The sequence below is a fragment of the Exophiala spinifera genome (assembly GCF_000836115.1).
Source record: "Exophiala spinifera strain CBS 89968 unplaced genomic scaffold supercont1.2, whole genome shotgun sequence".
In the NCBI taxonomy this organism is placed as follows: domain Eukaryota; kingdom Fungi; phylum Ascomycota; class Eurotiomycetes; order Chaetothyriales; family Herpotrichiellaceae; genus Exophiala; species Exophiala spinifera.
In genome coordinates, this window is record NW_015622514.1 from 1,355,030 (window position 1) to 1,368,376 (window position 13,347).

General features: G+C 52.4%; 6 protein-coding genes across 6 annotated transcripts; 3 read left to right on the forward strand and 3 right to left on the reverse strand.

Annotated features, from left to right (window-relative positions):
* Positions 1–5: 5 nt before the first annotated feature.
* Positions 6–1,780, reverse strand: PV08_02778 (uncharacterized protein; the record flags this gene model as incomplete). Its single annotated transcript, XM_016377136.1, has 5 exons — positions 6–773; positions 834–968; positions 1,039–1,554; positions 1,654–1,673; positions 1,741–1,780. The coding sequence occupies 5 exons, from the start codon at positions 1,778–1,780 to the stop codon at positions 6–8; spliced, it is 1,479 nt and encodes a 492-aa protein (XP_016238706.1).
* Positions 1,781–2,587: 807 nt separating this feature from the next.
* PV08_02779 (uncharacterized protein) lies at positions 2,588–3,538 on the reverse strand (the record flags this gene model as incomplete). The annotated part of the gene is made up of 1 exon (XM_016377137.1): positions 2,588–3,538. The coding sequence occupies one exon, from the start codon at positions 3,536–3,538 to the stop codon at positions 2,588–2,590; it is 951 nt and encodes a 316-aa protein (XP_016238707.1).
* A 1,941-nt stretch (positions 3,539–5,479) lies between these two features.
* Positions 5,480–6,622, forward strand: PV08_02780 (uncharacterized protein; the record flags this gene model as incomplete). Its single annotated transcript, XM_016377138.1, has 1 exon — positions 5,480–6,622. One exon carries the CDS (start codon positions 5,480–5,482, stop codon positions 6,620–6,622), a length of 1,143 nt encoding a protein of 380 aa, XP_016238708.1.
* Positions 6,623–6,636: 14 nt separating this feature from the next.
* On the reverse strand, positions 6,637–8,156 carry PV08_02781 (uncharacterized protein; the record flags this gene model as incomplete). Its single annotated transcript, XM_016377139.1, has 2 exons — positions 6,637–7,801; positions 7,876–8,156. 2 exons carry the CDS (start codon positions 8,154–8,156, stop codon positions 6,637–6,639), a joined length of 1,446 nt encoding a protein of 481 aa, XP_016238709.1.
* A 376-nt stretch (positions 8,157–8,532) lies between these two features.
* Positions 8,533–9,543, forward strand: PV08_02782 (uncharacterized protein; the record flags this gene model as incomplete). Its single annotated transcript, XM_016377140.1, has 1 exon — positions 8,533–9,543. One exon carries the CDS (start codon positions 8,533–8,535, stop codon positions 9,541–9,543), a length of 1,011 nt encoding a protein of 336 aa, XP_016238710.1.
* Positions 9,544–10,118: 575 nt separating this feature from the next.
* Positions 10,119–12,635, forward strand: PV08_02783 (uncharacterized protein; the record flags this gene model as incomplete). Its single annotated transcript, XM_016377141.1, has 1 exon — positions 10,119–12,635. One exon carries the CDS (start codon positions 10,119–10,121, stop codon positions 12,633–12,635), a length of 2,517 nt encoding a protein of 838 aa, XP_016238711.1.
* Positions 12,636–13,347: the final 712 nt, after the last annotated feature.

Below are 13,347 nucleotides of genomic sequence, written 5' to 3' on the forward strand. Positions count from 1 at the left end.
TCGTGTCATAAAGCCCCTTTGATACCGAATCGATATGCGATATCCCACAAGGCATTCCTCGCTTGATCTGAATGGTGCTGACGGGTATATCGACCGTTCGCCACCGTCTTCAATCCGACAATACTCAAAGACGCCCGAGACGCCTTTGGAAGACTAGGTTCCGGGCTCCGTTCGTCGAACTCCGCTTCCACTTGACCCAGCGTCCACGGGATACTCGTACATATGTCCTCGTTCAACGCGTCAATTGTCGAGAGTGATCGAGCCTTTAGTTCTTCCAGGTCGTCATCGAACAGGTTTATCGTATTGGATTCTCCAGTGTCCAGAATCAGATCGTAACACGCAACCATTGTCGTGCGCAAGGATATCCGAGTGATCCGGTAAGCATGCCACATGCTCATGATCCAAGAGTCGTGGTACACCAACGCTTTGCGGAAGGTCGCATTCCATCTCGACTTCGGAGGGGCGTCGCGGGCGGGAATTGTGGTGTAGTACCACATGGGATCCAGGCCGTGGACAGCCAATTGCACCTGTTTTTCCAGCTTCATTATATTCTGCAGGAGTGGCAGAAGAGTCTTGATGTCTTTCGTCGAATCGTCGCCACTCATCCACATGCGCATCCGAGTCAGGAGGGCGGCCGAGATGGGCCACAGCATTCCCATGCGCGCGAAAAGGTCGGAGGCTGCAGCTTGTGAATCTTCACTGGAAGCGTCGTCTCCTCCCGCTGCTGCTGCTCCTGCCGGTGATGCAAGCAGTTTCTCATTGTTCTCCAAATGCTACCAGGGTCGTGTGTTTAGCTTAAAGCTGGGCAAGGAGGAGGAACATTGTACACTCACCATTAGTGCAAAGAAGTGTCGAGTCAGAGACAGTGTATGGGCACTCTGGACACCGGACCTGGCTCGCATTTCGAGCAGTTTGTACATGCCGAGTGCATGCGCACCGATCTGCATTCTCAAGTCGCCATTTATGTGCTTAACCCACGAATCAATTAGTTTCAACGTCAACCACGGAGATCTTGAATCACGATGGACATCGACTCACGCCAAACAAACATAACAGCAATATGGCGGCGAAGGTGGTGTCACTGGTCGCTGTCTCCGGACTTTGCAACTCGTCATTCGTCGACCGCAGTGCTTTTCCGTACAGGTTCAAAGCTGCATACCGGAGACTCTCGTGGTCCTGACGGTTGGCCAGCGACAGGTAGGAGCATCCTCGAAACGCCACGTCCAGGGCCGAGGATGGTTCTGCGCGAGAGAGGAGTTCCGGCAAGAACTCGAACCAGCCGACGTTCTGGCCGGTCTCGGGGGCGACGACAAACTGATCCATGAAGAAGGACGTCGATCTACTTTCCAGGGACGGCTCCAAGAACAGAGTTGTCGGACTCAGGATGGTCGGCGACTCCGTGATAGAAGAGCTGGTATCAGACGTGGACGACGAACTTGGACGATGAAGCTTGTAGGTCTCCTTCTTCAGCGCCGCCCGTGACCGTCTCTGGTACCCCAGGCAGAGAAATCCGCCACGTTGGCATCGGGTGCAAAAGGGCCTTTCTTCTGTGCACTGTTGTACCTTGTGTTAGTAACGGATCGGAGTTGGATTTCATGTCACGAAAGCATTTATGCCGTCTCCAAAAAAAAATGAGAGAGATCTAAATTGTACCTTGACCTTTCGCGCTCGACCTTGAATGCGACAGCAACGTTAGAATGGGAAGACGTTGTTTAGGAGTCTTAGCTGGCGATAACTCACATGTATCACAGCCTCGAGAAGGGCCACCCTCATACACCATCTTGATCGCCCGGCTGGGTGAAAGCCTCTCGCCACAAGCTCCGATGAAAGAGACGGAATAAGGCCAGCCAAAGTCTGTGGGCGGTGTTTATTCCCCAAGGCTTAACGACGTCGGTGATTGATTTTTTCTTTCCTCTTGGTGATATCGACTCTGAGAAGATGATCCAGATTCCAGACTTCAGATGTCTCGAGTCGTGCTGTCTGTAGGAAATGTCGTACTCACCAAACAAGTCGTATTCGTATGAATTATCTAAGCCACACAAGCATGTCAGGCTCACCGAGGCATCCATTACACATATTGTACCACGGCTCGTGTCCTCGGATGGATTCCGCCCGGCTTGGACCCAGGCGATAAGCGAATCATGGCGAGTAGATGACGAATGAAGGCGCCATAAATAGTGCACGGCACGGATGATCGAGGCTGTGTAAAAATACTTTGCACGGTAGTACAGTAGACTCTTACAGTATCTCCCGCAACGGCCAACGCCTCTTCCAGCAAAGAGTAAGATCGAGGTGTCGGCCCAGACGATGCACGACGAGAACAGGCTTACACACACACACACACACACACACACACACACACACACACACACATATTGACCATCGTATCGCTTCGGGGCCTGGCTAGAACGTTTTGCCTTGTGTCCGAGAGCGACAACGAGATACGAAGCACCACCAAAACCACTACGAGCGACGGCTGTGAAGGTTTTACAATTGTACCGGTTCATGGCCCAGACTTGTTTTTGGGCATTGAGATGATGCTATTATATCCAGAACAACCTAATGTATCTGTATCATCTTCAAGAGTTCAATCGTCGTCGTCCTCGTCGTCGTCGCTGCCAGGGAAATCCAGAGCAACTTTCCGCTTTGGCGGCGCTTCACCCCCTGGTCGCTTTGCTTGTTGTGACATTGATGCCTGACTTGATCCATGAGCCGGCCCTGCTTGACCTGAAGATCCAGGCAACGTCCGCCTCGCCAATTCTGGACTGGTCCAGCCCAGTCCTTCTTCGGTTGCGGTGTTTTCGGCGGGTTCAACCACCGCCTCCGCAATATTTTCAGTTTCCCGAACGAGCCTCTCAACCTCTCGGTCCAACGCATCTTGTGTGTTTCCACCCGCGGCCGCTTGTCTCTCCTGATACAGTTGTAGCTGTCCCAATGCGCCCACACGAAGCAAGTTTGCATCGGGGAAGGACATGCCCATCTGCGCTCTAGTCTGCGCAACCGTGTTGTTGATCCGCTCGAGTTCGGCCTCTGTCTCTGCTGTAGCATTCTCTTCTCCATCAACTGCCCCGTTGGCCGCCTCGCGCTTCGCAGCGACTTTCCGTCTCACAGCTTCTGCCTCGGCTTCTCGTGCGGCAGCGGCATTGTGTTTACCTATCCGTGCGGCAAACGCCAGCAACGTGTGGTAATCTATTTCCGCTACATGGTTTTCTTCGCTGTCCTCCTCGTCATCGGAGTCGTCGAGTATCGCAGGGTGGATCTGGAGGATCTCTTCCCGAAACGCAACGCTCCGACGGATCGTGTCTTGGAGTTGTGTCTGTAGATCTTCAACCTCAGCCCGGAGGTTCAGAAGACGCGCGTAGTTCTGTTGATGCTTTCGGAGGAGTGTGAGGGAAGCGGATAGATTATCGTCGTCGGTCACAAGATCTTTTGCCAGTGGCGGTGCATTGTTGAATGTGTTGGTCTGGGTGAGGTTTGCAACAAGGGCGTTGAGATGGTTCTCGATGGAGTTGAGAGGGCTTAGGACGAGGGAATCCATGCCGGTAAAACGACCCTGGTCTGCCTTATTTTCCGCGCGGTAGCACGAAAGGCCGCTGAAGGCTCAACCGACGGCACTTGACAATATCAAACACGCGGTGATGGGTGCTCCGAGTACATGCGGAGAGAAAGAGAAAGAGACAATCTGGGGAAGTCTTGGCGGGCATCACAAGCGAAGGTCATTGACATATTGCAATTCTGTGTCCAACGCAATAATGAATCACTGTGCAACGAACAATCTAACATGGTTTCGTTAATTAATATGTCTCGTCGAACATAGACTCAACCAAAGTTTCCGACTCCGGTATCTCTCTAGGGCTTCCGTTGATGGAATTTCTCACTTGTTCGGCGCTTGCCTAACAAGACCTCAAGGATTTCCCCGTCAAAAGTTACTGTCTCTTGCCGCGCAAGCATCTATAGGTTTGTGGCAGACGAGCGCTGCAAGCTATTCGCTAAAGGCAACAATGCATTGCCGGGACCCAAATGGTTTCCAGCCCTGAACCCAGGTCGAGCGCCAACGATTCTGTGGTGGCTGTCCCTTGACAAGGCCAACTGAAGGTGAGCTAACCTCTGTGCTCCTAGCTTCGTCTTCCCCCCTGCTTGGAAACGATCGAGTGCCGCCATAGGGACTGGACTACTCAGGGACCCCGCCAATGGCAGGCTCAATGGTGATGCGGCTGAGTCTCTTCTCACAGATGTGAATTACTCGACGCTAGGCTTATCTCCAAGTTGAATTATGTACCCATTGCGTGGGTCTGAGCAGACGCTGTCAACGGTGTATAAAGGAGCATTCGCTCCATCTAATATTCCCGCTCTCAGATTTGAAATAACGCCAATTGTGAAATTACCTTGCGAATATGTGCCAGCGGGTCATCGAAAGGTATCCCGGATGCCACTGCGTCTATCGCCAGCATTCCGTCGACCCATGCTCGATGTTTGGAGAGCATGGCCATCCTATCACCGATAAGATCGTTCTGGCGGTTTACATTTGCCCTGAACACGTTTGGACAGCGTACAATGATCAAGCGGACGAATCCTTAGCTTTGGATGAAGCAGGAGAAACATCACCAGAAGCACACCAAACAGGCGAAGCTATCCCAGGTAGTAATTCACCCCGGGTCAGCAGTGACACTCCAACTATCTTCTTCGGGCATTGGGAGGAAGCTTTTTCCTCAGTAGGGAAACAGCCACTCAAGCCGAGCAAAACTATCGAACATCCTGCGAAGTCAGATCGTATATGATACCTTCAAAAGGCGATTTGGACTGACAATTGTCATAGCGTGCATGCTTCCACGAAGCCTCTACAAGGCACTTACAAGCAGCAATTCGATGCATGCGTTCACTGCAAAAGATTGGAACAGGAATGTTACAAAGTGGTTAGTTATACTCAAAACCAACAGGACAAAGCTTGCAAACACATCATCTAGTACAGAAGCACGACGCTTCGAGCGATGACCGCTATTGATGAGCTCTGTCCAACTGGCGACTCCACGACTGATATCTGAGCAAACAGTTCCCAACCGACACGTGCAGGCGCTGTAAAGCACTGGGTACCATCTGCCACGCACAAAACACTAAGAGACCTCGTTACAAACCCATTAAAACCTCCCTCAATCATGAAAGGCAAGTTGCCTCCTGGTTCGTGGAGGAAGCGGACCTCACGGAAAATCGCCAGCGGCCTGAGCTCGCATTAGGCTGTGACCATTGTTTGTTGGATAAGGTATGCAACGCGGTGTTGGGAGTGCTATGTAATGATCAGAGCTAATATCGACAGCCGTTTTGTGCAGGCTCGAAGACATCGTCAGATGGCCGATGTCAAAGTTGTGTACGGCTAGACGAGCAATATAGGTTTGGTCTAGTGCCCTTCTGGGCCGCTCCTACAACACCATATTCTTCCCCAAGAACTACACCCGTTGAGATTTCGAGGCCCGTGCAAGGATCAATGCCACCAATCGAGGACTTGCTTGGTGGTGACGGGGCAACGAGGTCTCTAGAAATAGGCGTGTTTGGAAAGGCCGAAGTCGTCCCCAGGAGCGAGCTCCCAGCACCCAGCGAAGCATCTCTAAGCTCCGAGAGTGAAGATTCGTTCGTCCAGGAGTCTTCGTCTCCACTGGAAGATCATCTCGATGAAAGTGGAGGAGACATCATACTAGCAGAACTTGTGGACGATCTGGTTCAAGATTTTGTCAGAGGCGCAAAAGCGCGTCTCACATGCAGGCCAGAGGGATCTCAGCAATCATCATCACGCTCAGGAGAGACTATTATCAACAGCTCTGCAGACTACGGGGCCTCAAGCACAACCAGCTACAGTACATCCTGTTTAGACCCCACTAAACAGCGCCGGAGCCTGGACGACGACCCTGGAGACGAGGGTAGAGATCCGAAAAGGATCCGTGGTGATGAAAATGAGCCGGAGGGTGCTGTAGGAGAGAAACTACTGGCATGTCCGTACGCAAAGAACGATCCGATCCGATATTCCGAACGCAACACCAATCCGGAGGAGACAGCCTACCACAAATGCGCCAGTAAAATTCTCACAAACATCCCTCGACTCAAACAGCACCTGTATCGTGTCCATAAGCGACCTGAACACTACTGCTCATCATGTTTCAATGCGTTCGACAACGAACAGAGCTGTGAACTTCACCAACGCGAGAGATCATGCCTGGCGATTGAGTGTCCGTTCAAGGACAAGATGAATCGGGATCAATGTAAAGATGTCAAGAGACGCAAAGTTGGCGGGAGCTGTGTGGAAGCGTGGTTCTCAATATTCAAAACCCTGTTCCCAGGGGCGCGACTTCCTGATAACCCTTACGTGGAATGCACCGAGGCCCTGCTCGCAGGCCGAATTGTTGGTGAATTCACAGCGTTTGCGGAGTACGAAGCTCCCAGGAGGCTGGCCGAGAGAATGGCAATCCCTCTTTTCGGCGCCGGGTACGAAGTGGAACTCCAATGGAGACTGAACCAGGTTCTCGAAGAGTCACTACCTCTCGTATTGTCGGAGCTGCGACAGCAGTTTTCAGTTCTCAATGAAGCTCAAGTGGGCACGATGAATCAGCTGAGGCTTGCTGATGCCGAGCAATAAGCCAACGTGACATCTCAGGCTTTGCGGAAGTAATTCCCAAGGGTATTCTTCTGAGGGCTCTTTTCAACTGTTTTGAGCTTTTTGGGCTTGGGGTCCTCTCCACCATCTTTCTTTTCAGGCTTCTCGCCTATTCTAAGAAGTTGCATCAGCTCCTCAAATGCTGCAACAGGCACTACGCCTCCACTGGCTTCTTTGTGCCCCCTGGCGAAACTTTCTCCAAGCCGGTCTCTAAGACCATCTGTTGAAAGATCGGCTGCAGCTTTCAGACTTTCAATGATATTTACTGGCGGATCCCGAGACCTGGCACTGCGAGCAATCCGACAGGAGAAATTGACCACTCCAGGCAGGTATCCAGAGTTTGCACAGACCACGATCTCCAAGGCTTTTGAATTCAGATAGCCAGCCCAACGCGTAGCGATGACCGGGTGCACTTGAGCCGGTGTATGGATACGGAGAACTGCAATGCGGCCGTCGGAGCTGAACTTTGGCGGTGTATGCGTATTGAGTTCGACCTCTTCGTTGATTTCGGCACGGGCACTTTGGAGTCTGCCATTGCTCAATAGATCTTTTGGGCTAGTCGATTCCAGAAGCGCTGTCCAGGCGGTAATGACATCGTACTTTGATGTCCTGCGAGGAGCATTGACGAGGGACACGGCGTCATTGATGGATTTTTTGGTATAGATCTTGAAAGTTTCTTTCATGTCAGGAAACGGTGGTAGCCATTTGAGAGTGTTGCCCAGATCCCCGTGCGTTCCAATACAGGCAAGATACGCGCAAGCAGATTCAATCCCGTCAGAAAGGGTCTTACATATCTCGTAGGTCAGAAGTGACGTAGTCGAAACAGGCGGATAGTGACATGCAGATACGACCTCGGCGCCTTCAGGAAATTGGTCGCTCAAATGATGATCGATTATGATCGATTTCGTCGTCGGGGAGTCAACCACCGGAGGGCCTGCCACTGACCCTTGGTCCAGGACGAATACATAAGCTGGGTCTTTGGCTGCCATGGCCTCTCTCTCCGACCGGAGATGGATATTTGAGCCCTTCTGGACCAGATGCACGTCGATTAAAGACTTGTCGAGACCCAGCGTTGTCAAAGTGCGATACAGCGTGACTCCGGACGATAGGCCGTCGGCATCTTTGTCCGGCACGATCAAGGTCCTCTTGCCACTTGCTGCACTGTGGTCGTCAGCCTGTAAGTACCTCGTGTGGAAATCTAAGAGTCCAAGCGAGGGGGAGAGGGAGCAAGGTACCATTCTCTTATCAGTGTCCTGACCCTCTCGATGGCTTCTGCGGGCGCAGGCCATATGGGCTTGCCGGTTTCATCTCGCCTGGGATCTACCTCGCAGTACTCTGGAAGCTTAGGTCGAGGTTTGGAAGTGCTGGCGCGCTTCATGCCTCGTGTGCCATTGGCCTGCTGCGGGAGAACAAGGGGGCGGAAAGGCGCGGTGGCGAAGGAGTATATTATTCCACGGGTACACTTTCGGAACGGTCGTAGAACAGCTTGACGGGAGACCTTGAGAACCGACGGCATAGACTGTGAAGGTCAAATATCAACAGAGGAGAGACACCCCTGGAAACACCACCACCAGGCTGGGAAATAATGGCAAGTGAGTTGCCTGAACGGATTCGTCAATCATGACGTCTGGCCAGTAATTGTAATCAGTCAGACAGAAAATATTTCTGGAGATTTGCACCAATTTCCGGGAGATAGACTCGTCTGTCATAATCATTTCCAAGTCAGGATCTCGACGGTGATGCTGCCTACAGGTTCGTGAGACTCCAGAATATCATTCAACTTTGCGATACACTTCACACTAGGCTGTACTCCGGCAGATCAGATCAGATTAGATCAAGGTATGCCTTCCTTGAGTCTTTCGTTCTGTTCGTTGTGACATGTCGTCTTCTCAATGGCGCCTCGCACACCATTGATACTCATTTTAACCTGGTTCGCAGCGAATTGCTGCGCTTCTGCGATTTCGTCGTCTTCAAGTCACTCACCCACTCGCACATATGCGGCTTTGGGGGATTCCTACGCTGCCGGGGCAGGCGCTGGCCATCTGATATTCACGCCAGGCTGGGGCTACGGCTGTGGTCACTGGTCAGATGCCTATCCCGTTCAGATTTCCAACAGCTCAAAATTGGGCTTCGGCGAGTTCAGAAACCTCGCTTGTGGCGGCGCCACCAGTAGCACAGTGCTTCATGATCAGGTTCCGCGCATTGCCAACTCTGATGTCGTCAGTATCACGGTCAGCGGGAACGAAGTGGAATTCTTCATGGTGCTCAACGAGTGCGTCTATCACTGGTGGACATCATCGAGTTGCGAGGCCAAGCTAGTCGAGGCCAGAGCGCGCATAGAATCTCACGTGCTATGGGACAATTTCCAAGCCCTCGTTCGAGGCGCTCTCGACAGATTGAAACCTGGTGCATTATTATTGGTTACGGGGTATGCGAGATTCTTCAACGAAAGGACCGATATCTGTGACCACGTCACGTTTAGCCGCACGAGACCGCTGGATTACCTTACCAAGGCGAAGAGGACGGCCTTGAATCACCTGGTTGGCATGTTGAACGATGTTATCCGAGCGACTGCGGAGGCTTATGGGGCAGTGTACGTCGATATAGATGCCGCGTTTGAAGGTCATAGGTTTTGCGAAGCCGGTGTGCAGGAGCCGGACCTGGGAAGAGAGGAGACGTGGTTCTTCAATCTTCCATCGGCTATGACCGACGAGGTTGTAACGAAGCAGCCGTTGCAGAATCCGATCGGGGTTGCACATGGACGCAGCATCGGAGTGTCGAACAGCGACATCCTCGATATGGAGAGGTGGAGGGTGTTTCATCCTACGAGTCTCGGCCACAAAGGGATTGCTGGGGTGTTGATAGACGAGGTCGTTGCACGCCACGACGGCTGGGTGAGTTAAGTCGGCGATGGGAGCGTTAGGGGGTTCATAGCTGGCGCTGGTGCTCTGTCCTTATGTGATGAAATGGGGAGCAATCTCTCGTATGCTGCAGTGTACGGATCTAGCCCAGGGATGATCTTCATAGGAAAGTGAACAGTGAGTGTCAAAAATGTCACGAAGAGATGCAGCTGGAAAGGGAAAGTGGCCAATGACGTATATTTGCCGCGGCGATGGTTGATTGGCTGAAGGCCCGACGCGTCGACACGCGACAGAGAGCGGGAGTTTGGCACGAGTAGCAGTCACCATTCACCATTCACCATTCACTATTCACATTCACACTCACACACACTGTGAGCCTTGGGACTTCTCATGTCAGGAACACACTTCCGTATAATCCCACTGCTTCGACTCGATAGCCACTCGATACTTTGAAGATATCTGGCTAGCATCCTCGTCCAGGTCAGCCTCACCCACACCTTCGCGAAACGCACCTACACCATGCGCCATTAGCCGTCACGCCCCAGACACTTCAATGCGATGTTCACGCCTCAAGCCGACATACAAATCGCAGTCTGGTTCCTTCGCGCAGGTCAGCCATGTACCTGCCACGCGAATTGATCTCTCAGCTCTACACGAACCTTGTCCGCTCCCATCATCCTCTTTCTCCGCCAGTTCTCCTCCTGGTAGCACTAGAACCCGACGCATTATGCGCCTGTCGAATCCTTACCGCGCTGTTCAAGCGCGACTACATACCCCACAAGATTCAGCCAGTCTCAGGATATGCAGACCTTGCAAGAGCTGGGGAGGATCTCATACGGCCTATGAAAACGTCAGAGGGCGGTAGCGGGGGCGTGGTTATCTGTCTTGGAGTGGGAGGTCTAGTAGACCTCGGAAGCCTGCTTGGTTTAGAAGATGAAAACTCCTCGGAAGCAATGTGTGGTGTTGAGGTCTGGGTGTTGGACGCGAGACGCCCCTGGAACCTCTCGAACGTGTTTGGTGGGCTTCCTATGGACGCACAAACTGCAGAGACAGACACAGCTATGAGGAGGACACCGGGTGTGGACAAAGGCTGCATCCAAAAATCATACAGGTCTGGGAGGGGCGGTATAATTGTTTTTGACGATGGAGACATTGCCACGGAACTCGGCACGGAAAGAGAGGCATACTGCACGCTCTCGTCGATGCCAGATGTGGGGGAAGATGAGAGTGATGACGAAGACTCTGGAGACGAAGATGAAGACAGCCAGGACACTTCGTCTTCTAGGAAAAGGAAATCTTGGTCGGACAGAGACGACGAGGGCGACGAAAGTGAAATGGACGAAGAAAGGCCGCGACAGAGACGAAGGAGTAATTCTGGCTCATCTATTGCGTCCACCCCCAGAAGCAGGAGTCCGTCCTCTTCCCAATTGACTTCACCAGTCTCAAAACCTCAATCCCCAGGGTTGCAGACTGCAAAACAACTCCGCAAAAGGTTACGAAAACTACGAGAGAAGCACGAGCGAGTGCTGCAAGAATACAATGGCCTGGGCACATCGTATTCTGAGCCCATTGCCTCAATGGCATACTCCTTGGCCACGGATTTGGGCCGTGAAGACAACGATCTCCTCTGGCTTGCAATCATTGGCGTCACGTCGCTGGAACTCTATGGCCATACCTCGACTGGGCTGGGGACTTCCGTCTCTATCACGAACACACACGAACATCACAGGTCGTGGCGTGCCACAAGATCTTCTCAGACATATGCTCTGCTCCGTGACGAAGTACGGCGCCTCAATCCTCCGCCGGCGGACCGGTCACCTACGATATCACCAAGTGGAGGTGGCACGAGCTCCCCTAGCGACACATCTATTCGCCTTACGCCAGACCCCCGATTCCTCCTATTGAGACACTGGTCCTTGTATGACAGCATGCTCCATTCCCCCTATCTCGCCTCACGCCTTCACGTCTGGAACGAGTCCGGTGTCAAGTATCTTCACAAGCTTCTCGCCAAAATGGGAGTCAGCCTTACCCAGTGTAAACAAACCTACACACATATGGACATGGACCTTAAGAAGACGTTGCGAGAACGCCTGCTGAAGTACGCTGGCGTGTATGGACTTGACGACCTCGTTCCGTCTGGATCTGGTCGGGCCTCGTACGAGCAAGAAGGATGGGGATTCATCCGCTCGTGGGGTTGGAAAGCCCAACTCTCAGCAGTGGATGTGGGCGTTATCCTCGGCGCTATACTGGATATTGGCACGACACATACCCCTGCCGTGTCAAACCCAGCGGCCCAGAATGGTTCATCGCAGCGGACGAATATAGCAGATGATGTGCCCGACAGATCCGAGGCCTTGTTACCGCGTTTCTTCGCGGCATACGACGCACTAGCTCCCAACCACCCAAGCCATCTCTTGACAGCGATTCCGACAGCACAGCATCTTCTGAGGTCTATCCTACGGACCGGCTCGTCGCTGATGGTCAAGCATCAGATTCGCCATCTACGTGCCTTTCGGATGGGTGTGGTCAAAGATGGGCCTGATCTTGGATTATTCGCGAATAGTCCTGGGGCGCTTGTGAAGCTGGCGCTGTGGGTCGGCGAGGCTGTCGCTGTCAAAGAGAAGGATAAGAAAGGTAGCGAAGCTCCAACGCCATTGGTTCTCGCGGCACTGGATGAGGCACGCGGCACGTATGTTGTCGTCGGAACAGGAGGAGGCATTGGAGGCTCTGAGGATCTCGAAGCTCGCAAAGAGAAGGCCGAGCGCAAAGCCAAACGTGAGGAGGCAAAGGAGGCCAAAAGGAAGATCAGAGAGGAGAAAAGGGCGGCGCGGAAGGCAGCGAGGGAGTTGAACGGAGATGATGATGTCGACGATGGAGATGAGGACAGTGAGAGCAGTGAGGAAGAGGACGAGAGCGAAGATGAGAGCGACGAAGAGGACGAGGAAGAGTTGGCAAGGCGGAAGAAACGAGGTTATGGACACAATCGATTCGGCATTGCTTTTCAAGAGGTCGTGGAAGAGACGAATGCAAGGGTCAAAATTGATAGCTTTGATCATTGTATTGTCGAAGTCAAGAAGGAGGATCTGGGAGGCTTCTTGGAAGGGCTGAGTTTGAAGGCCGTCGTAGGAAGATGATGATATGAAGACGAAGCAGGAAAGGGAGTGAGAGTATCGAACATGATGTCTTTTTTCTTGGATATATTTGCGATTGCATTTTGCCTCGGGCTTCTGTTGAAGACAGCATGGGAGCAAGCACATTTTAGCTTGCGAAGGGCATTGAACCTGCGAGTCTCTGCATTGTTTTTGAGCCCTCTTTCTGCTGAGACGATTGTCCCACCACTTTGGCGGCATAGCGAGATAAGAATAGAAAATCAACGACCTGAAAATACCTCTGACTTCATTGTCTGTAGAAAACTGGAGAAACTGCACCTGATTTTCCCTCCCACTCTGGGGCATTCACACATGGAACGGTTGTTCGCTCGAAATGTGCATGACAGTGGGATTCATCCCCAGTTCGTACATACAGAATTCTCGAGGCAGTTGGACCCCGGTGCTCCATTGCAAGGCTGATCCGTGTGGTCGTCCAAATAAAAATCCATCTGGACGGAGGCATCGACCGAATGGGGAACACGTCCGACAGAGTATCCAAAAGGTCAAGGATGTACCGAGTATCCGCATCTATATCGACGTCGATGTAACCCTGTGGTCGACATCTATAAATGTATGTGACGGTGTTCATTCTGGACTTCTATCGCTGGATTCCCGGAGCAACTCAATGCAGGCCAGTCAACGCCGACACGCACCGCAGCGAAGACCTTTGGTGTCTACCACTACCGTCCTAGACTTG